Source organism: Rhipicephalus sanguineus, chromosome 11, assembly GCF_013339695.2.
Source record: "Rhipicephalus sanguineus isolate Rsan-2018 chromosome 11, BIME_Rsan_1.4, whole genome shotgun sequence".
NCBI classification, from domain to species: Eukaryota; Metazoa; Arthropoda; class Arachnida; order Ixodida; family Ixodidae; genus Rhipicephalus; species Rhipicephalus sanguineus.
In genome coordinates, this window is record NC_051186.1 from 135,623,544 (window position 1) to 135,645,532 (window position 21,989).

General features: G+C 52.0%; 1 protein-coding gene across 1 annotated transcript in view; it reads left to right on the forward strand.

Annotated features, from left to right (window-relative positions):
* LOC119374622 (zinc finger protein ubi-d4 A) overlaps positions 1-21,989 on the forward strand; it is a 90,566-nt gene that overhangs the window by 30,406 nt on the left and 38,171 nt on the right. Inside the window, exons 3-4 of the mRNA XM_037644785.2 lie at positions 16,646-16,890; positions 20,065-20,131. Coding sequence (XP_037500713.1) covers positions 16,646-16,890; positions 20,065-20,131 — 312 coding nt within the window. The remainder of the gene's footprint in view (positions 1-16,645; positions 16,891-20,064; positions 20,132-21,989) is intronic.

Below are 21,989 nucleotides of genomic sequence, written 5' to 3' on the forward strand. Positions count from 1 at the left end.
GCCAACTCCCCCTTCTCTACATCTCCTTGTCGCTTCCCCAACACTGGCTTGGCCGTACCTTGCTCTGGAGAGTTCATTGGTGACTCCTCCTTTCCCAGTCTCTCCGTCTTATCCTGCCCTGCACCCTCGGGTGACCCAACTACCAACACCGAAGCTCCGTCGTGGCCCTCCTTGCGTTGTGTTTCATCCTTTAATTGTGCTACCCGCTTCGCGTGTTCGGCAGCTATTTTCCTTTCACGTTCGAGTTTTTCGAAAACATCGGGAGTGAGTAAGACATCAACGTCCTGCGCTAACTCATCAGTAACAGCACACCATGTCAGTAGTTCCGGATTTGTCCCACCATTTCTGGCGGGCAAACACAAAGGTACCCGCATGAGGTCTGCTATGACCGTGCGACCAAACGCTCCTCGCAAGCGTATCTTTCTATTGCATTCTCCTACCCATCTCTCCGGTAGTAGGCTCTTTCTCAGTATGGTTATTTCGGCTCCTGAGTCCAGACGGGCCTTCAACAAACGCCTCCCGCACACAACATCTACCCAAGCTCGTCTAGATTCCGACGCCGAGTCTCTGGGTCCCATTTTCCCCCTATTAAAGTCGAAAACGGCCCTTCCCGCGAACATCGTCTGCTGTGATTCCTTACCATTCTGCCATTCGGTCGCTCCCTTCGGCTTAGCCTGAGGACAGTTCCACTGCACATGACCGAATTTCCCACATCCGTAGCATTTCGGCTGAGGGCGCGGCTCATTAATCTCCTGACTTTTATTCACGCTTTCGCTTGCCGCTCTTCGTGGCTTCGGTTCTGCCGTAATTGTAATCCCGGCGCCTCCTGTCTGACAGTACCCAGCTCTACTTTCTTCAAACTTTTCGGCAAGTTCAGCTACCTTCCTCGGCCTAAACCATTCGCCTGTTTCATGCTGGAGCACATAGGCACATACCTCATGCGACAACATCTCTTTCACACGGTCAGAGATCATGAGCGCGCGAAGCTCTTCCAAAGTCTTTACGTTCCGGCTCCGCAAATAATAATCAAGGGTTATGTCTAATTGTGTGACGAACTGTCCCCAGCTCTCCTTGCCTTTCCGGCAGGCGTAAAACCTGCGCTTATACTCCTCGGGCGTCAGTTTTAATTCGGAGAGCACTAGCTCGCGGATTTCATTGTATGACAAAATTCTGTCCTCGGATTTGTTTGCAACGAGGGTCCTACTTTTCTCATTAAGGAAGGGTACAATGATAGCGCCTGCAGCATCCTGTGGAATGTCGCAGCTTCTGAGCATACTTTCCGCACTTTTGAACCACGCTGGCGCCAGGTCATCTGATTCAGGCATTGTGGGAAGTACTGCCCTTAAGTCCTTGGCATAGCTACTCATTTTTGCCCTCCGTCCACCTTCGCTCTCATGAACACCCTGTTCTTGCAGCCTTAACGTCTGAAGCTGAATTTGCATCCTAAGCATTTCTAGATCCAGCTCCTTCTCCCTGAGCCGTATGACAGCATCCGGATCACTCGAGTCTAAAGTACTCCTATGCACTTCTGAAGCCTCTACGCTCACAAGATCTGTCTCGGTCAACACCGGTTCAGCGGTTATCTCTCCCGCTGCCCGCTGCGTCTGTGCCCGCGTTTTAACCGACATGGTGCTCCCGGAGAAAATAGGGCAGGGCCTACCTGAGCTCATGCGCCGCAGCCACTTGGGGAGCCGTCCGCAGGTGACGCCTGTCGAAATCCTCCACCGTCGGGAGCCGAGAAGTCGCTAAGTCGATCCACCGGGTCTTTCACCGCGGTTCGTGGTCCTTCACCGTCGTAGTAGCGTCGCCGCTGCTAGTCAATACAGCAGGACCCGCACCTTTCAGTCGCCGATTCCTTGCCCGAAGACTGTGCTTGGGTGTCGTCACAGGAAGCTGGTCGGGGCCTCTACCTTTGATGACGCCGCGCAAAATCGAGCCTTGGCTCCAGGAACGGCTTCCAAGCAGAAATCACCAGATGTCGCCTGCCCTGATGCAGCAAGTCAGTCAGACGATCCTGGTCACGGCACCAGTTAAGATCTGTCCAGGCTGGTAGGAGGCTAGGCGTTTCCCGCTACTAGGGATGCCTCTTCCTTATCGTCCGGAGACACCTTGCAACCAGGGAGGCCAACTTCCAAAAACAAGACTGTTTATTAGAAGCAAAAAGTCAAGATCAGATCATATCAACATATGACTATACAGCGGCGGCCGATGCCCGGCTCGCGCTCCCTTCATTCACATACACACCCGTTTATAAACACTCGCGATGTGGGGCGGAACCATTGTTTAAACTCCTCACTCACTTTCGACCAATGAGTGCGTCATATCGTATAATAAAGAAAGAGGCGGGGCACCTTCAGTGTACACGCCCCCTTTTCAAGCCCGCCTTCCACGACACATCGTTCAAGTAACACTGTGCGGCACTTACAGCAGTGCCCCAGGGCTCTCCTGTTTACACTTGCGTACATTTCAGTGTAGCTGGCCTGGCGCGGCGACATCACTCGCGAACACAACACTGGTTCGAATGTTGCCAACAATGAACAAGTTATCTCGCCCTTCGCCCCACGCAATGTCAACGCGGGACCTTTGCTCACTGTTGTCCTTTTGAAGTCATAGACCCGCGCCGCCGAAGAGTCCGCTTTGTCGGCATCCAGGCCCCATTCAGACAATGAAGCTGCCGGCACCGGGAGGGTTCGGGCCACTGCATGTGGCGTGCCCATACGCGACGAGACGACCGCTGTACAGCTGGTCTGGCGCGGCGACATTGCTCGCAAACACACAAATTGGTCCGAGGATCGCCAACAATGCATACGCCACTTCGCCTTCCGCGCCGCGCAATCCATGGCCCGTGTTTCTTATCTTCCCCGAAGCCGCAAACGGCGCACGCCGTCGGGAAGGCTCTTTGTGCGCTCTCGTGCCCCTCCAGATGACACGGCGGATCGGCCGCGCGTCTTTGAAACTAATGGTTCTTTTACCGCAAAGCAGCAGACTCTCGGACCAAGTGAACAGTGGCGCGGTGTCGGCTGCGACAGATCCTCTAACAATCGGAGCACGTGTTCTGCGCACTGCCCGAGGGCTCACTCGAGCCAACGTCCGGCTTGACGAACTTAACTAGGATGATCTTATTTTTACGTCTGCCGGTCCGATGCCGGCAATTTCCCACAGGGTGGGTGCCCTCCCAAACGACTATGTACTTTGGTCTGCCGAGCACCAGGCCAGAAATGCGCTTGTACCTATTTCACCAGTAGGTACCCGGTGGCAGCAATTCTCTGCCTCCCACAGCAGCGGTGGTTGCTCGACTACTATTTCACCAAGGCTGTGGTGGGTAAGGTGCACCCAGGGGCCTTTGCAGAGCCTTATGGGGCCACCTTTCGAGATGAGTACCCATGAACAACCGAGCACCAGCTTGGTGTACTCCTCTACCCCTTAAGAAAAGCCGGTGGGTTTCCGGTCGGCACTGGGAATCGAACCTGGTACCTCCTTAATTGGAAGCGGATGCTCAACCATGTATCCACCATTGTGGTGCGGTTCAACACTCACAGATTCTAAGTACTCACTGTTTGTACATCACTATTCACATTAGTTTCAAGTCAGTCTTGGTGGGATCATCCGGGTGGTTTCTTCCTGTGCCTGGTCTTCCAGCGATGCTTCCAACACTTGTTCCACACCCGTGCTTTCAAACGCGTTGCCCTCGATGGACTTGTGCTGTTGATGAGCAGTTTTCGTTGGCATGAACATCCATTCCATGAGTTCTCTTCCATGAGATTCGGGTTTAGCTCTGTTTGAGAAGTTTTCTTTTTGCTTTTCTCGCCTTGGCTGTGATCACCTTGGAAGTATCAGCCTTCTGCCTTGGTCTGGGGTGTTTCATTTGCGGCTGTGACACTGTTTCGGCATTTTGCATGTGCCCTGACACAGTCTGTAGCTTGCTCGAACGGTGGCAGTTATGAGGAGTACTGATGGAAGCCTTCCCTTTCCTCACGAGCTTTCTTATATCTCTCTTCCCTTGATGAAATGACCTTGATTTCCTTCCATCGGGCACTTAGTGTATACACAGCTGTGAGGAATGTGCAGCACTTAAGTCTGTTGTCGTCGGCTGACACACATCCTTAATATCTACTAGACTGCCCTTTGAACTCGCACAGGCTTGCCGCTTTTCAATCGTGGAAATCTCTACCAACACATACACGTGAGTTGTTGCAGCTACCTTGGCATTACAGTAGACTCTCGTTAAACGGAACCTGAAGGGACCCAGAAAATGTGTTCCATTTAACAGGAGTTCCGTTTACTGAGAGATGAACAGGAGTGCAGAATCCAAGTATGAAACCAATTATATTAGATGCAGTTGTTCCGTTTCAGCAGCAGTTCCGTTTAACAGATTTCCGTTTACTGAGAGTCTACTGTAGTTTCATGAATATTGCACGTTGACGACAGCTCTGCAGGCATGGAAGATGTCTTCAGAAGTAGTGATTATTCTTCGGTGTTTGTTTTTCGGATTGGCTTTTCTGTAGTGGGAACGCTAGTTTGTCTGCTTCCAGTATGTTCCTCTATTTGTCGTGAGGTCAACTATAGTCTAACTTCTGTGCGACAAGATTGCTGTTGAAGAAGTGATTACTGAATTGTGGTGACATAGACGGATGGATGGAAAGTCCTTTATTGAAAAAGAGGGAGGCGCATGGCCTCTGTGGGGATAAGCGGGACTTTCAAACTATACTAATACTTCACAGTGTCGTAGGGTTTGCACTTATTCAAGTCACTTGTACTGAGGTGGTGTGTGGTCAGTACTGTGGTCTGTCGGATCCCCTAAACCACTCTGATCAGGCCGCCCTGACTTCCATGTTGCGCAAATACTAACTGCGTGTACGGGTCCGTAAGCAGCGCTTCCCGATAATTTGTGTACTGCAAAGCCTGTATAGCCATTCGCCCTTTATCAAATGCGGAACATTGCCACAGTAAGTGGTGAAGGTCTGCTCAAAGTCCACTCTTAAGGAGGTAGGTCTGCAGCTAGCTCCACATAAGACAGGCCTTATAAGCATAGACGGCAAGCATCACACCAACCAGAAAATGTGCGTCTCGCTGCATATTGGATCGCACACTATGCAATAAAAAAATGGACAAATCAATGTTTTAGATTTACCAATAGCCAGCTGCAACAGCCCACAGAAGTGGGTACGTGGGCTGCGGCAGGCATGGCCAGCCACGTTACATATGATACGTCGTCTGTCCAGCAAATACGGAGGAGCACGACAACAAGCCTGTCGTACTCTCGCAAGAGCTGTGGCTGTTGGAAAGATCTTGTACGGCGCACCGATATACACGTTCTCTCCAACGGACATCTGAAATTTGGAACGCCTTCATCGGGCTACTCTCCGTACCATCACGGGGCTCCCTAAACACACTAAGGTATCCACACTTGACATAGACGGAGAGAGCATTTTCTTCTGTACTTCTGTTCTAATACATTGTCTTATTGAGTCCAACTGAGCCTGCCAAGCGTTTAATGTGTCTGCAATCTTATATTCTGCTCTGACCCTTGTTAAATTATCTGATGCACATAAATGTCGGCTTTCTCCATCTCTGCTTCTAAATGATTGATGTCAACTGTATCTTCTACTTCGTATTGATTCCTCTGAGAAGCTCGTACTGCCCAATCAAAATTTGGCAGATATTCTACAACTGACGTACTGATGGGCACTCTACATGCAGAAGACTTTCGATGCTTGTGATGGCTTGCATGGCGGCCTTGCGTACTTGACTGTACCTTTCGAATAGGGCTTCCATGATCCGGTCCAGTGTCAAAAACGTAAGAAATCACTGGCCAGCAGTATTGTGAAGCAAAGTCGGCGTCAGTGTGGGATCTGTTACGGAAGTTTCGTACGACAGAGTTCCGGGTGTTGTCCTAATGTCATGTTTCACTATCGGGGTCATGGCAACAGTTAGGCTTCGCACATCAGCTTCACCCGCTGGAGGCATTGCGAAAGTCCTCCAGGCTACACATGTAGTCGAGAATTTCTAAAGTCCACTCGGTCTCTGAAGGTCCTTTCTCCTGGCTTTCGGCACTGAAATGTAGAGAAAAGGATAAGCCACCGTCCTCATGCTAAAGCCCCCCATCGAGCTCTTCTATATGGGAAAACACTGACTCAATCCCTAGTGATGGTCACGCCACTCCTTCTTTTCTGCACAGTTTCAACAATGGGCAACTGGCAATAACACATAGACGGGACAATTTTTGTGCAAACCACTATGCATATTGTAATGTAGCCACCGCAGTCGTGTGGCAGCAGCTATTGGCAGTGTGTGCTTGAAACAGCGTCTTCATGCAGATTCGGCCAGTCGCGCTCCTTCTCACCACCACTACCAAAAAAGGAAAAGAAAAAACACTGAGAGTCCTCTCACATAAACAGTCAGTCGTCCTTTGTCATCTCTCCTGTTTGAGGGACATGCTATTCCCCAACTGTGCTGCCTGTGAGCAGCACGGAGAGTCATACTATATGACATCTTATTAAGGTGCCTTTCCTAGGACAACAGTAACTCTATACAGAAAAGAAAAAAAGAAAAACCTCCCCCCTCTCTCACTTTTATGGTTGGCTCGATCGCTAACCCTGACCAGTCGTTTCATCTTCCTGCACAGCCGGCATTGAATCGCCATCTCGGGATATCTCAAGTATATGCTTCACAGCTCTAGAGAAAATGTACTGTGGCGTCTGCTCCGAGTCACGATACTTGGCTGGTGTTTAGTGCTAGCACCTACAGTTGCTCCTGTGCTAGAAGTGACTGTTTTGTGATTATTTGCGCACATTATAGTTAATTATTGATTACGATGGAGCATCAGCCATAGTGAGTTGTGGCAATGATGGAATGCACTGAGCAGGCAGTTGCAAACAGAATGTTCTCATTTGCTACAAGCTTTTCTTTTTTTTTATTGTTACACTGCCTGTTTCCAGGTAATGGTGATTTTTTCTGTTTCGATTGATGTTATGACACCTGTCACGTGCAGAAGCCGTTATGTGCCTTGGTTTGAGGGGGTCCGCTCTACGTACGGCTGGTGCAGAAGCCTAGCTCCGGTCCCAGCCGCAAATAGTCGTACCGTGTCAACGTCCCCTTCCCGTAGCGCGCGTCATCGCAGCTACGACGGGTTCGGGCGAATAAGGCAACAGGCTAGCACAACAAACAACACTTTATTGCTACGTTAGCAATAACGCGTAAATGTCGCGTAGAGGGATAGTCCGCTCTCGTAGAAAAACAAAGGGTATGGCTTACACCTTCGGTCGATGATCGGCTCGCGGGTCTCGGGGCGGTGAGATGTTCCTTCGTAGGTCAGCAGGGCACGAGAGCCTGTCTGCTCGTATGCCCGGTTGTTTTATTCACCTCCCGTCTCCCTCCCCACCACGAGGGTTGTTTCCCTCGCAGGGCGAGTTCCCTTTCCCGCGAGCCGGGAAGCGAGGATTGGCGCGCGGAGTGACTGGGAAGAAGGGGTTGTCCGGCAGGAAAGGGCGACGGTGCTCCTCTCCTAGTGGTCCCTTGCTACCACCGTCAGTTCGCGATCGCGCCAGCCTTAAGGAAAGGAAATGGGCGCGTGTGCTCTCCCACATCCTCCTCCCCTTAAGAAAGCCCTCGGACGACAGAGACTGAACCATGAGAACAATAAAAAATTTTTTTTTCTTTTTTATTCGTCATCGAGGAAGGCAAGGAGGGCGTGGTCTACGTCCATTCCCTCCTGCCCTGGCGGCTCTGCCGTGGGTGCCGCCGGTGCACCCAGTGGTGTCGCCGCAGCCCCCAGCGCGGCCACGGTCGCGTCCTCCGCCGTTGCCGCTGCCGCCGCCGTCCTGGCCTCCGCCGTTGCCGCTGCTGCCGCCGCCGTCCTGGCCTCCGTCGCCGCCGCCGTCCCGGCCTCCGCCGGCAGCCCCTCAGGCGGACCCGCTGTGGCCGCATGGCCAGTGGCTATAGTTAGTAGCCACTGAGCGAAGTCCGCCTCCCGGGCCGCCCGCGCCAGCATGGCCCTGGCCGCCTCGCTGGGGCGTTCCTCAGAGGCGTCGCGGCTCGGTGGCAGGGTGTGTCCCGTGCGGCGCCGGTGCAGCTTACTCTGCGCATGAGACTCGTGCACCATTACGGCGCCGCACGGACATAGCCGCGTTCCTGGGGGCACCGGGAGGCAGGCCCCGTTCGCCCTCCGGTCCGCGTCCGACCGTCCTGCCCTGGAAAAGGCGGTACAGGCGGGCCGGAGGCGTCCCAACGCGGGCCCTCTCCTGCCGGCGCCAGGGCCTCGATGAGACGTACGCCACCGGGGGGTCCACTCCATCCTGGCTCGTCCAGGTGGCCACATCCCGGTAGCGGCTCTGAGGCGAGGCGGCCGGCTCTCTCGGCTGGGCTGGTGGTTGAGGAGAAATGGCGGCCGGGTAGCGGCGGTCAAATGGCGGGGCGTACGGGCGGCGTTGTCGCCTGCGGGGGGTCCTCCGCAACGGCGTCTGCTGCGATGTCTGGGCGCGCTGGGGCCGCGACGACGATGGAGGGTGTGGGGGCTCGCCGCGGGGAGGTGGTCTCTCTGAGACGTCCCGGCGGCTACTGAAGCTTCCCTGTCGGTCCATCTGTTCGGTGAAAGTCGACACAGAAAAGGATTAACACTCGCAGATCATGTTGCGCGTGAATCGTTGCACCCCGCGTAGAACATATCAAACGCGGCCTACCATGCAGAGTTGTCTCCGCCTGTTTCGCAAGAAGTACCGCGGCTCGGGGCTCTTCACTCGGTTTCGAGCGTTCCCAGCCGCCGGCCGCGGCTCGGAGGGGGACTGATAGTCGTCCCCATGCTCCTCCCGTGACACGTAACGTTTCAAGTCGCATACGTGCACTGGTCCGCCGCTCGGTTTGCCTTTCATGTTCGCGAGCCGATAAACAAGCGAGGAAACCTTCTCTCGCACTCGGTACGGCCCGGACCATTTCGGTGCCAGCGAGGCTGCAAACTGTTTGCTAGCGTCGCTAAGAACATGATGGCGTCGCCGCACCAGATCGCCCACTTCGTAGTGTACGTTCCGATGCGAGCGGTCGTACTGCGCCTTCTGTTGTGCCCTAGCAGTGCCGAGATTACTGCGTGCTTTACGTAAAACTTCCGCTAGCTTCTCGCGCAACTGCGCTGCGTATTCAGCTCGTGCTGATGACGCCACTGGCACTCCACCGCGATCCGCGAGTACAGTCTCCATCGGATTCGGCAGTTCTCTTCCCAGGTTTAGAAAAGAAGGCGCATACCCAGTCGAGCGGTTCACAGTCGATCGCAACGCAAACCCGATCTCTGGAAGGTAGGTATCCCAGTCCTTGTGCCTTTCAGAGAACGCGACAAGCATGTGCTTGATGTTGCGATTAACTCGTTCCGTGGGGTTCGACTGAGCATGGTAGGTGGTTGTTTTCTTGTGCTTAATGCCAAGCGCGGCGCACGTGTCAACAAACACCTTCGCAGTAAAATAAGACGCGTTGTCTGTTATCAACTGCTCAGGAAAACCAAACCTGGTGAAAACCTCAATCAACTTATCCAAGATCACACGAGCCGTCAGCTTTCTAAGGGGGAAAAGTTCTACCCACTTAGTGAAGTGATCCGTGACCACCAGCAAGAATTTGTTTCTGCTAGGAGTAGTCACATGCCGCGATTTGCCAGGGGGTCTGGCTGTTGACCGGCTGCATGAGGCCGGGCGGTCGTCCGCCTCGGGGCTTGACGCTTTGGCACACGTGGCATGAACGGGCGTAACGAATCACATCCCGCTTCATGCCTGGCCAGGTAGCGAGGCGACACAACTTAGCATAAGTCTTAGGGCCGCTCGCATGCCCAGCAATGCACGAGTCATGAAAGTAGCGAAGCAGTGCTCCTCTCAACTTGCGCGGTATAACGACCTTGAATGACTCACTTGTATCATCGTCGGATGGGATGTACCTCAGCAGGACGCCATCAGAATCCAGCAGATAAGAATCCAGCGCGCTCACAGCATTACCAGCTGTTGCCGAGCGCTCCGCACCGACAGCAATACCAGCTGCCCCCGTGTGCGCGGTGGCCTCGCCACCCGGCTCCCGGAGCCCGTCGAACACCTTTCGACAAAACGGATCTTTCTGCTGAGCTTCTAACAGCTCCCTTCTGCTGAAAACAATCCCCGCGCTAACAACAGCCTCTACGTGGTTCACGCTCGTGCCTTGAACTGACGTTTGTTCTACTGTTTCCGTTAGCGCTACTTCGAGTGTCTCGCTCACAGTCCGTTCCGGGTCAGTCTCGTGACGGACTGGAGCACGCGATAGTGCGTCGGCCGCGGCATTGTTCTTGCCCTTGCGGTAGCGTACGGGGAAGTCGTAACGCTGCAGAAGCAATGCCCAACGAGCCAGGCGGCCGCTTGGTTCATTCAAGCGCCTCAACCACGTGAGCGCCATGTGGTCCGAAACGCCACTCCGTCGATGTAATAGTCAAACTTACGGAGAGCGAAAACTATCGCGAGACACTCTTTCTGTTACCGAGTAGTTCCTCTCCGCCGGCGTTAACGAACGGCTCGCGAACGCAATCGGTCGGAGGGCACCTCCATGCTCCTGAAGCAAAATTGCTCCTAAGCCCAGGTCGCTTGCGTCTGTTTGAATCACAAACTCCCTGTTCAAATCGGGTAGCTGCAGTTCAGCCGTGTTAGCCAGCAACTTAGTGAGGCGACGCAGTGCGGACTCCTGCTCTTGACCCCAAGCCCAACGCTCGCCTTTCCTCAAGAGCTTTGTCAAAGGCGCCTGCACTGTCGCGCAGTCTGGAATGAATTGGCGATAGAAGTTCGCCATCCCCAGAAAGCGCCTCAGCTCGCCGATGTCTTTCGGCGACGGATAGCTGACTATCGCTTCAAGCTTACCCTTATTCGGCAAAATGCGACCCTCGTCAAGCGTGAATCCCAACAATGTTATTCGGGTCGCCGCTATCTGAGCTTTGTTCGGGTTCAGAGTGATGCCCGCAGACCTCAGCCTTTCTAGAACGTCTCTTAAGTGGCGCAAGTGCTCATCGAACGTTTTCGAGTAAACCACTATGTCGTCTAGATATGCGAGGGCGTGCTGCCACTTTGCATCTCCCAGAACTTGGTCCATTAGCCTCTGATAAGTAGCGGGAGCCCCCACCAAGCCAAAAGACATTCTCCTGAATTGAAAAAGTCCCCTGTGGCATGTGAAAGCTGACTTCTCTCTGTCCCGCTCGTCCATTTCGACCTGAAAATATCCGCGACTAGCATCGAGCGTCGTAAAGTACTTCGCCCCGCCTAGGTTGGATACTAACGATGAAATGGATGGAAGAGGGTATGCGTCCTTCTTCGTAACCTCATTCAGCCTGCGGTAGTCTACACAAAGGCGATATGTATCATCCATCTTTGGAACTAGAACAACCGGGAAACCCCATGGGCTGTTTGACCTTTCGACCACGCCTGTGTCGATGAGTTCGTCCAAGGCGGCGTCAAGTGCTTTCCGCTTAGCCAAGCTAATCGGTCGGGGATTGCATTTCCAAGGCCGTGCGTCACCCGTGTCAATTGTGTGCTTGACCAGCGTAGTGCGGCCCGGGCGGTCAGTGAAAATCGCGTCGTACTTGTACAACAGCGACGACAGCTGCACCCTTTCCCTTTCTGGCATGCTGTGTGCTTCTGCCAAAAGCGGGTGCACTGACCTTCCCTGTACCGCGGCACATTGTTCTGGCGGGGTTACTCGCTTACTCCGCGCGCTTTCCTGCTCTCTCACTCGCGCTGCTCCCTGCGATTGGCATGCCGTTGTCAATGCGGGTGCTTTCGAGAAAAGCTTTAGCACGTCTCCGTCGCGCTCTCGGTAACGTCCTCTTGCAATGTCAATGACAATCCCTGACTTGGCGAGAAAGTCTCGACCCAGGATTAGAGGCATTGACAACCCGGGAAGATGGACGAAGCGTTGTCGCCTCACGCGTCTTTCCCAGCGGATCACAAGTCTAGCCGCACCGCTCGATTGCGCTGTGCCCGAAGCAAGGCGGAACGTGGTGTTGCTTTGTCTCAAGCGGATATTGTTCTCGCAGAGATGGTGCAACACCTCGTCCCCAAATAATGAAGCGCTTGCCCCAGTATCCAAAAGTGCTACAAACTTCTTTCGAGCTATCGTTAACTCGATTAACGGTGCGGGCGAGTCTATGGCATTACCTGCGCGACAGACTGTAGGTGCTAGTGATCCGAGCGCATCGGTAGGACTACTGATCGCCGCGCGGTGCCCGACGTGGTTCACCGGCGGCGTCGTCCGTTTCCCGAACCGCGTGTTCGCTCCTGACCCGGCGTGCGGCCGCATTCGCGGGCGATGTGCCCCGGTGCGCCGCACTGGTAGCAAGGACCGCGGAAACCACGCCGGCCCGGGCGCTCGTCGCCACGATCCGGCGGGCCTCGCTCCGCGTTGCGCCGCTCGTCTGGGCTCGTCTCGACCACGTGCTCCTGCCGCGGAACGTCACGTGCAGGCGCAGCACGGGCCGTACGAAGCGCGTAAGCGTAGGGGTCCAAAGCGCGGTCTGACAGTTCCCAACCGCGCGGTACGTGCTCATCAGCGAACGATGCTGACGCGTTACCCCTAAACGCCTCTGAACTGACCGCGCCACCGTTCCACGCGCAGCGAGGCTCGAGTGACTGCGCTGCGGGTGGAGGCGGGCGGTACGCTCGCGCCGCGAGGATGTCCCCTTGTATGCGCTTCGCTTCGGCGGCGAGCTCTTCTAGGTCCGCGAACTTGCATCCCCTGAAGTGAGCCGCAAAAGTCGGGTGCGCTTGCCGTGTAACGCGCTCGACTTTCTCCGCGTTGGTGGCGAGAGGGTTAGCAAGGCGATAAAGTTCGTCCATCGCCCGTACGTACTCCAGCAAGGATTCGTCCGGATGCTGGGTGCGTAGCTCCAACTCCCTCCTCAAACGCCACTCATAATTCGCCAGAAGGAATTCGTCGCGGAAGCTCTCGCGGAACTCTTCTAGCGTGCGGGCGCGATGTCCGGTCAGTCGGAACCATCGGGCCGCTTGCTCTGTCAGCGACACCGGGACCACACGCGCGAGAAGTTCGGCGTCGGGAAGCCCCATTGCTTGCTGATAGTAGAGCAGTCGGTCGAGATACTCATTCGCGCTCCTGCAGTCGTGGTAGCCGCTGTAGGTAGGCATGTCTACCTTGACACGTGGTCCCGCACTTTGCGAAGGAGGCTGCGCTGTGTTTTGCAATGCGCTGGCTAAGCTCTGCATAACTGACAGCGCATTCTGCAAGAGTACCTCGCTCGAGGGCACACTATTGCCCGAAGACGCGACCACATCTGCGGCTTGTGCCGAAGCAACATGTGGCGGCATCTCGCTGTTCGCGTCGCGAGGTGACGGGGTGCCCAGCGTGGCGCTCTCCGTCGTAGGCCTAATCTCTCCTAACGCGGTCGCTGCAACACCTTGGTTGTCCCGCGTGACACAACCAAAATTTACGCTGTCGGAAAGTCCAAACAATGCCCCCGCGTTAGCCATAAGATCGACATTCTGCGACGCGACATCAGACAACATGAACAAATCCTGGAATTCAGACATGCCCGTTGTCCTATGTTGACGGAGCGTCGGTAGTCGCTCGCGTTCACAAAACTAGCCGCGTTGCCAAATTCGTTAACGTTGGGCGCCAGATGAGGGGGTCCGCTCTATGTACGGCTGGTGCAGAAGCCTAGCTCCGGTCCCAGCCGCAAATAGTCGTACCGTGTCAACGTCCCCTTCCTGTAGCGCGCGTCATCGCAGCTACGACGGGTTCGGGCGAATAAGGCAACAGGCTAGCACAACAAACAACACTTTATTGCTACGTTAGCAATAACGCGTAAATGTCGCGTAGAGGGATAGTCCGCTCTCGTAGAAAAACAAAGGGTATGGCTTACACCTTCGGTCGATGATCGGCTCGCGGGTCTCGGGGCGGTGAGATGTTCCTTCGTAGGTCAGCAGGGCACGAGAGCCCGTCTGCTCGTATGCCCGGTTGTTTTATTCACCTCCCGTCTCCCTCCCCACCACGAGGGTTGTTTCCCTCGCAGGGCGAGTTCCCTTTCCCGCGAGCCGGGAAGCGAGGATTGGCGCGCGGAGTGACTGGGAAGAAGGGGTTGTCCGGCAGGAAAGGGCGACGGTGCTCCTCTCCTAGTGGTCCCTTGCTACCACCGTCAGTTCGCGATCGCGCCAGCCTTAAGGAAAGGAAATGGGCGCGTGTGCTCTCCCACAGGTTGCCTTGTCAATAACGTGTCACGGCAATGCACACCTTGGACACTGCAGTGGAGCCAGCATGTGTCATTCTTTTGAGCCCAATTTATGGCTGCTCTCTGTCTGTTGGCCTTACATCGCAGCTGCATTTCCTGTCTGCACACTAATATTTACTGTTCCAAGTGATCGTAAAGTCCATTTTGTCTGCTCCATACTGTTGTGTAGGGCAGGAGCGCGGCGTAACCCGCGGCGGGCCGACGGAGAGGCCGAACGACGGGAGGGCGCGCGGAGTGACGACGCAGAGACCAAGCTTCGGCGAGACTGACGGGAGACTGCTCTCCCGCGTTTACTGCAGGCGGTTTTAAGGAGAGAGAGGAAAGGCTATTGGTCAGCGAGGCACGGGTCACATGACCGGCATGACCACGCCGGATTGGTGGTAGCACAGAGGCATGGCAGAGACCCAGCTCCCCTCAGTAGCATGAATAGAAAGCACACCAGCACTGGTGTCTCAGCATGGCACCAGGGGTCGCACGACACAACACATACCTACTCCAAAACGTGCTTTTTCAGCTCCAAACCTGCTCCAAAGCTCAGTTCCTTCTGTTCCAAATCTGCTTCAAAACAGCCTTTTTTTCTGCTACAAAAATTGCTCAAAATCCTAATCTGGCTGGGCCACCACTGTTTCTGCATAAAGAACTACAGTCAACTTGCGAGAACTGTGGAGAGATATTAACTGCGAGTCATTTTCTGATCTCTTGTCTGAAACTCGAGTGCAGACGTAAACAGATTTTTCATCGCTGATACCGAAAAGATGCGCCATTTCACCTGCATTCTTCATTAGGAAGGACCCTAAAGTACAACTAAAACATTTCATCAGATTTTTAAAAGCTGCACAAATACTAAGCAAACCCAAAGGCCTTTTTCCGTGGATGACTTAGTCATTCATAATAACCTCTGCATTTAGTGACAGCTTGTGTGTGGTGCAAGATGGCCTTAGTTGCTTTTGCACTGAAGAACCTGACACAACACAAGCACTTAATGCACAGATTCCAAGACTCGATGCGATTGGCAGACGAGAAAGAAGGAGCACAAACGAAGTGGCCATGGCGCTTGCACTGTACCGTGGCTACTCCTGTAGTGCCGACCGTAATAAATGGTGTTACTGGCAGTAATAAAAGTGGGGTGCAGTGCATAGCACTCAAGCAGTGCCTTTGTTGTTCAAAGAGGCTGAAGACGGGTAGGTTTCTTGGTTTGCTGCCATCTTGCAGCATTACAGGTTGTATTTGACAGTTTTAGCAAAGCGTCATGCACTCACCACTGCGCATAGATGTAGCATCCCGTGCAAGTGCAGGAAATTGCACAGAGTTCACGTTTCTTTCTATTTGTCAAAACTCTTTCAAATCGACTGCAAAGTGATGGCGAAGCTAAGTAGACGCACCATCATGCTCCTCTGACTTACAACAAAACAAGAGATGCGTTGGGAGCAGATACATTTGGACAGACGCACCTGGCATCGCAGCAGATGATACATTAAGTGTTTCTCACTTAATACGGTACTATTATTTGCATAAATAGATAATGCGTACTTTTGATGGAAAGACAAGCGCATTTGTTTTAAGTGTTGAAAAGAAAATTCATTATATTGTGATGCCAAATCTGGAACACCATTGCAGAGCAATGCATACCCTGGTGGTTGAATTTGTCCAGGTTTCAGTTCCATCTCATGACCATGCAAACTTTTTGCAATAAGTTTTACGTACGAAAGAATGAAGCAATTTTTAATTGGAAATAACTACATATCGCTTTATTTTACACTCGGCAAACAAGTGTCGTGGATCTTAAGAACCTAATCCATCTGAAGCAAATCTGAAGCCTGTACTTCGCATCATTCCCATGGTGGTTGAAGCGCCGCTCAAGGAGCCCGCATAGACACTAGCGCCAGATTCCCCTCTAGGTATTATTGCAAGAAACTCTATGGTCTCACCGAATATGGAAATCGAAAAATAAAGGTTCGGAATGCTCTCCTGCTCAACAGATGGCGCTGCCAATCTTCTTATCAAATCAACAATGAAGCTTACACTTGGGTGAGCTTTAAATATATTTTGGGGGGACATATTTTGTGTAAAGCTTAAGGCCACAGCATGAATACATAGGCTTATGTTAAGGCACAGTAGGGCAATAAACTTGGCTTCGTGTTGTACCTGGTTACTGAAAAAGAAATTGCAAAAGTCAGTAGTACTGTTATTCAAAATATGCTTTGAAAGTACTATTCGATTGCACACTAGGTTTTTATTATTTGAATTTGCTGCTAAGTTCAAAGTGGTATTCACATACCTCTACTAATAAATGCGTGCCATTGTTTGATGTGAGAATGGATGACGACGGGGGATGTCCCGCATATTTTGAAGTATAACAACTCATTCTCATTGAAGCTATGTCATTATTGGGTGTAGGAAAGTGTTGATGTGTGCGCCCAGACATGCACCAGATCAGCGTGGTGGAGAACGTGGCAGCACGGCCGTCGGAGGGAATGGACGAGGCCGGCGACAAGGCCCCGGTGGGTGGCGAGGACTCGAACCAGTCGTGGTACTTGGACGAGGCCCAGGAGTCTGCAGCCGCCCTGTTGGAAGCTACCGCGGTGGCCGACTTCCCCGACGATCCCGAGACGGACACCGAGGACTATGACGAGACGTACACGCGCAAGAAGAAGAAGAAGCCTAAGGTGAGTGCTTCACCAGCCGGTGGACTCTATGCCACAAAAGAAGGGCCGCTCATTTGTTCGCAAGAATTGTGCAGCTGGCCTGTGCATCAAGTAGGAAAAAAATTCGGCAGATCCCACGTGCCATGGTAATCGATGTTCTGTGAAGCATGCGGAGGGAAGGTGACTTCATCAAGACTTCTGTTTGGGCGAGTTGGTGCATTGTAAAGCGAAGGGGTAACAGCGCGAACACACACCCACAAGAGAGGCATGGACACACAAGCGCTGGGCACTCAGCGCCTGTGTGTCCGTGTCGTCTCTCTTGTGGGTGTGTGTTCGCGATGTTACCCCTTCGCTGGAGGGAAGGTGACTGTGGTGTGTTTCACTTTTTATTGAGCGAACTGTTACGAAATGACGCTATTGATATGTACAAATGCTGTAAGCACAGGCATGTTGAACAGTCACATAAGTTTTATATAACCAGTTGTTTAGAGATAACGTAACCAGTTGTTTATATAACGTAAGTCGCCGGAGTCGCGAATATCCGCACTATAAGCGGTACCGCACTATAACCAAAACAACTTTTTTGAAAGGTTGCACGTGTGCAAAACATGACCAACAGGCAGGCGTGCGATTCCGACTATCGAGGCATGCGACTGGGACGTAAGTTTGCATCTGCTTACATTTGAAAATGTTGAACGGTTAGCGCCCGCAGACCTGCGGTGCCGACATAACGAACGCGGCAAAAATGCGCTGTCACGGGAAGTCGCCGCGGTATCGCACTGCGCGTGCGCGATGTCGAAAACGGTGGCGACCACAAACCACCACTCGAGTGTTTCACATGCACGCTCGCGTTTTCGTTAAGGGTGTAAGTCACCCCTTCTAAATGCAACAACTGCAAAATGTTTCATTGACTCGGCAGCAAACCGCAACTTCTGTGGTCCGCGGCCGCCAACATGGCAGCTAGCACTTGTTAGGCCTAGTGCACGCGTTGCAACTTGGCATGCCGTTGCGAGAAGCTTGCCCTAGACAACACGGAGATCGGGCATAGAATAGATCGCACTTGCGAGCTAAACCGAGGGCATCGCGCAAGAAACGAAGTTTCGGTTCGCGGTCGGGAGAACAGCCGCGGCAACTATCCTGAAAAAGTATTTCAAGCTTGTAAGTCCGCCTGTTGGTGGCAAAGGCGAAAGCGCAATCGCGTCTCAAAGCATTGTTACTTGCGGGGGAATCGAGGTTGCACGCGTGATATCTGCGCTCTACGACGAAGCAACTATTTTCCTGACGGAGACAAACAGCGGTAATGCGCTCTTGATGCGGACGCGGGTGCCCGTACGTAGCGGAGAGCGCATGTCAAGCGGCTGAAGTAAAGGAGGCAAAGGCTTCTCCGTCGGCCACGCAACTGCTCCCCCTCCTCAAACCACGCACCCGCGCCGGGCTGCTGCCCCCACCGCCGTCCCATTTTTCTTTCCCCCCCCCCCCCACTCCTTGTTCGTTCGTTCTGCGCCCCCTCCTCCTTTGTAATGCCGTTGCCGCTCTCTGCCCCGCCGGCGCATCTCCGCTGAGAAGCACGTTCGCTCCCTCGCATCTCTGAGAACGTTCCGGCCGCCGCATTATAACCGGTCTTTCATCTGGGGGGACTGCACAATAAGCGGTATGCGTATACATGGAGTTCTATGGGAGGGTAAACGGGAGTCAGAAAAAACCGCATTATAGCCGGTACTGCACTGTAAGCGGTTACGTTATAAGTGGTCTCAGCTTACTACGAACACCAGAAGCGGTAAGCTGATATGTAGCGCTTGTGCTTGCGAGGATGCTAGCCCTGGATAGTGCTACGCAGACCAACTTCAGTGGATGGTGCTTAACTACAATGGACCTTAACCTGACGTGACACCTGTATCATAGGAGTACATATGTAGTGTTTATAAAATTAGATAGCCAGCAGTGCAACCAAAATTGACGTTTTACCAACATTACGCCTGCGTAGGTCCTTTTTCCAAAGCAGTTTCGAGAGCTGGCGTGGCTCTGTGGTAGAATACTTGATTGCCACGCAGAATGTCTGGGTTCGATTCCTACTTTGACCCTGATATTTATTCTTTGCATTCGTCAGGTCAACGCTGCCGATGTCAGTTTTTCTTAATGCTCTCGCATTTAAATTACCAATATCTGTTCTCGCCGTTCATGGGTAGATATAAATTGTCAATCATCTGTGGTGCATACCCGCATACCGCGGCCCGTAGTGTACGGGTATGTGCCACACGTGTCTGGAGGAAATGCTTCGACGACGTACACGACAGGATTTTCACGTTATTCATGCCATGACCAGCCAGACATATTCGTCAAACCCTCTTACCCTCCCAGCTTAATTTTGGTCTACACCAAGTTAAGGAGGCGACCACGAGAGCAACGAGACGTAGGCGGCTAGATAGATAGATAGACACAGACAGACAGACAGAAAGAAACAAAGAAAGAAAGAAAGAAAAACGCACGCTCAAAGTGCCTTAGGTTCGCTAAGAAATGCTTCGCATTTAAAACATAAAAACTGGAGGCTGCCATACCATTCATCCACTATATTTGTGCTAAGGCATAGGACCCATAGGCAGCAACTGGCACGCCTAACATTCAAGCAGAGCTCTCGTGTTGGCTGTGATCGACAGCTGGGAGCATAATATAATAATAACTGGTGCAGTTTTACGTGCCAAAACCACTATTTTATTACGAGGCACTCTGCTGTGGAGGACTATGGATTAATTTTGTCCCCATCGTATTCTTTAACGCACTCCTCAATCTAACCACCCGGCTGTTCTTGGCATTTCGTCCTCATTACTATATTGTGGCCACCATGGCCGGGGATCGAAACCACGCTTTCGACATTAGCGATGTGACACCTTACGTGCTGAGCTACCGCAGAGGATGCTGTGAGCGTACAGTGCACAAGAATGTGTGCAACGTGTGACGAGCAGTGCATTGAAAGAATGCATTGCCGAGCTAGTTGGTTTTTTGTTTGTAAATACCACTCAAGACAAGAGAATCTCGTCTGCCTGTCCTAATTCACAAATCTGCAAATGTTGAAGTTTCTAGCATTGCACGTCTGTCAGTAGCATCCAAAACAGCACCTGACACCGATCCAGGATGCCGGGGCCAGCGCTGTGGTGAAACCAGTGCAGTGCTAAGCCAGGCCATTAAATGTCTTTGCAGAATGCTGGCCAGAAGAAAAGGACCCGCATTGAGTACACGGATGCCGAAAAACCGTACAGTTGCGAAAGTGAGTGTTCTTCTCATGCCAAGCACTGGGCTCGTTCTCTCAACTCACTCTCAAGCTCTAATAATGCATGTCCTAAAGGCATTTGAACAAAATTGTTATCCTATGTTGAGCATTCGTGAGTGAAATGCAGACTCACTTGCAAATGTTGAACATACTTTGTTCAAATTGCTTTAGAACATCCATTCTTGTTTCAGTGCATGCACATCTCATTGCAAAATATTGTGATATGCAGGTTCTACTCTGTACAGTAGAACCCCACTGTTACGTTCCTTACTGCTGCGTTTTCCCGGTTGTTACGTCGTTTTCCGCCGGTCCCGGCATAGCTCCCATAGGATACAATGTATTGGGAACCCCGCTGTTACGTCGTAACTGTCAGACCATTCCCGTATGATACGTCGCGCAGTGCGCTCGGAGCCGACCGAGTGACTACCGAAGAGAGCGGCCATGGTGCATTTTCACGCAGCTTGGCCTGGTTTGACCGTAATATAAGCAACAGGATCTTTCAATTGATGCAAACAAAAAGCATGGCCTCCGAGATTCGTATTGCAATGATGGCGTCTATGACGTAATTGCTCGCGAAAGCAAGGCCTTCGAGATTGGCATTTACTATTGACAAAAGCATAGCCTTTGAGATTTGTATTGCACAAACATGGCGTCTATGACGTAATTGCTTCCGAAAGCAAGGCCTTCAAGATTGGCATTCACTTCTGTCATCGCGTTGGCGTAGACTCATCATCATCGTTATTTGTCGGAGCACGGTAGGAGTTCGAGCTGGTTGGAGCTCGCATGGTCGTGCGCGCGGTTCGCGGTCAGACTCGCCGCGCTGGTCGTGATTGCGTGTGCTTAGTTCTTTCATGCCTACAGCTGTTGGTGTTAAAATCACATACGTTCATTACATTTCTGTGGATGAGGCCGTCCCCAGCTCCGCGTTTCTATCCATCGACTAGATCGCGGCTGAGCGCGCCATTTTTCGTGCTGCTCGTAAGCATTGAAATAAAATTCTGTACCACTAAATATTTTCTCGTTTTTCCTGTTTTTCGGCTCTTACGTTTCCCGTCTCTTACGTTTATTTCCTACGGTCCCTTCAAAAACGTATCAGCGGGGTTCTACTGTAATTCTTGGAAAACGTTGCCTGGAAAAACGCACATGACCTATTTTGATATTGTAAAAACACGTTGTGTGCAAGAAAAATCTTTGCATATTTGAAATCGGCACACAAATATGCATAAACTCAGCAAGCTTCGTCAAAATCGATCAAGAATTTTTTTTTTAGTAATACTGTTAGGTCTCGTCAGAGATTTTGACAGGAGTGGGTTTAAAGAGTCTACAGAGTATACAATAGTTAGAGTCTACACAAGAATATATTGAGTGCATACAAGTATACAATAATTTTTAGATAGGGTTACAAGAAATGATAATAAGAAATCATAATTAAGCTATGGTGTTATGTAGTGCAAGAGAGTTAACACAAGGTTGCTTTGTCTCTGTTACATATGAACACTGCGAAAGATAACAAAAAAAAAAAGAATGGAAAAGGCAAGGACATGAAATATAAAATTGATAACAAAGTTCTACCATGTTACATCACAAATTTCAAATATACAGGTCAGAAGGACGATGGTAAATACAATAGTGATAACGTCGCTAATGCGTTGCTGACAGCACGGTTTTGCCTGCAAGTTCAGCAAGTTCGTTAACAGTGGGCTGCGCGACCACCGTCTCGGCTACAGCGTTTCACTCCCAAACAACCCATGGAAAGAACGACAAACTAAATGTATTGTTGGCGCAATATTTAAAGAAATTATTTACACAGCAGCCTCCACAATAAGTTTGGCCTTATGACATAGATATGGCCTTA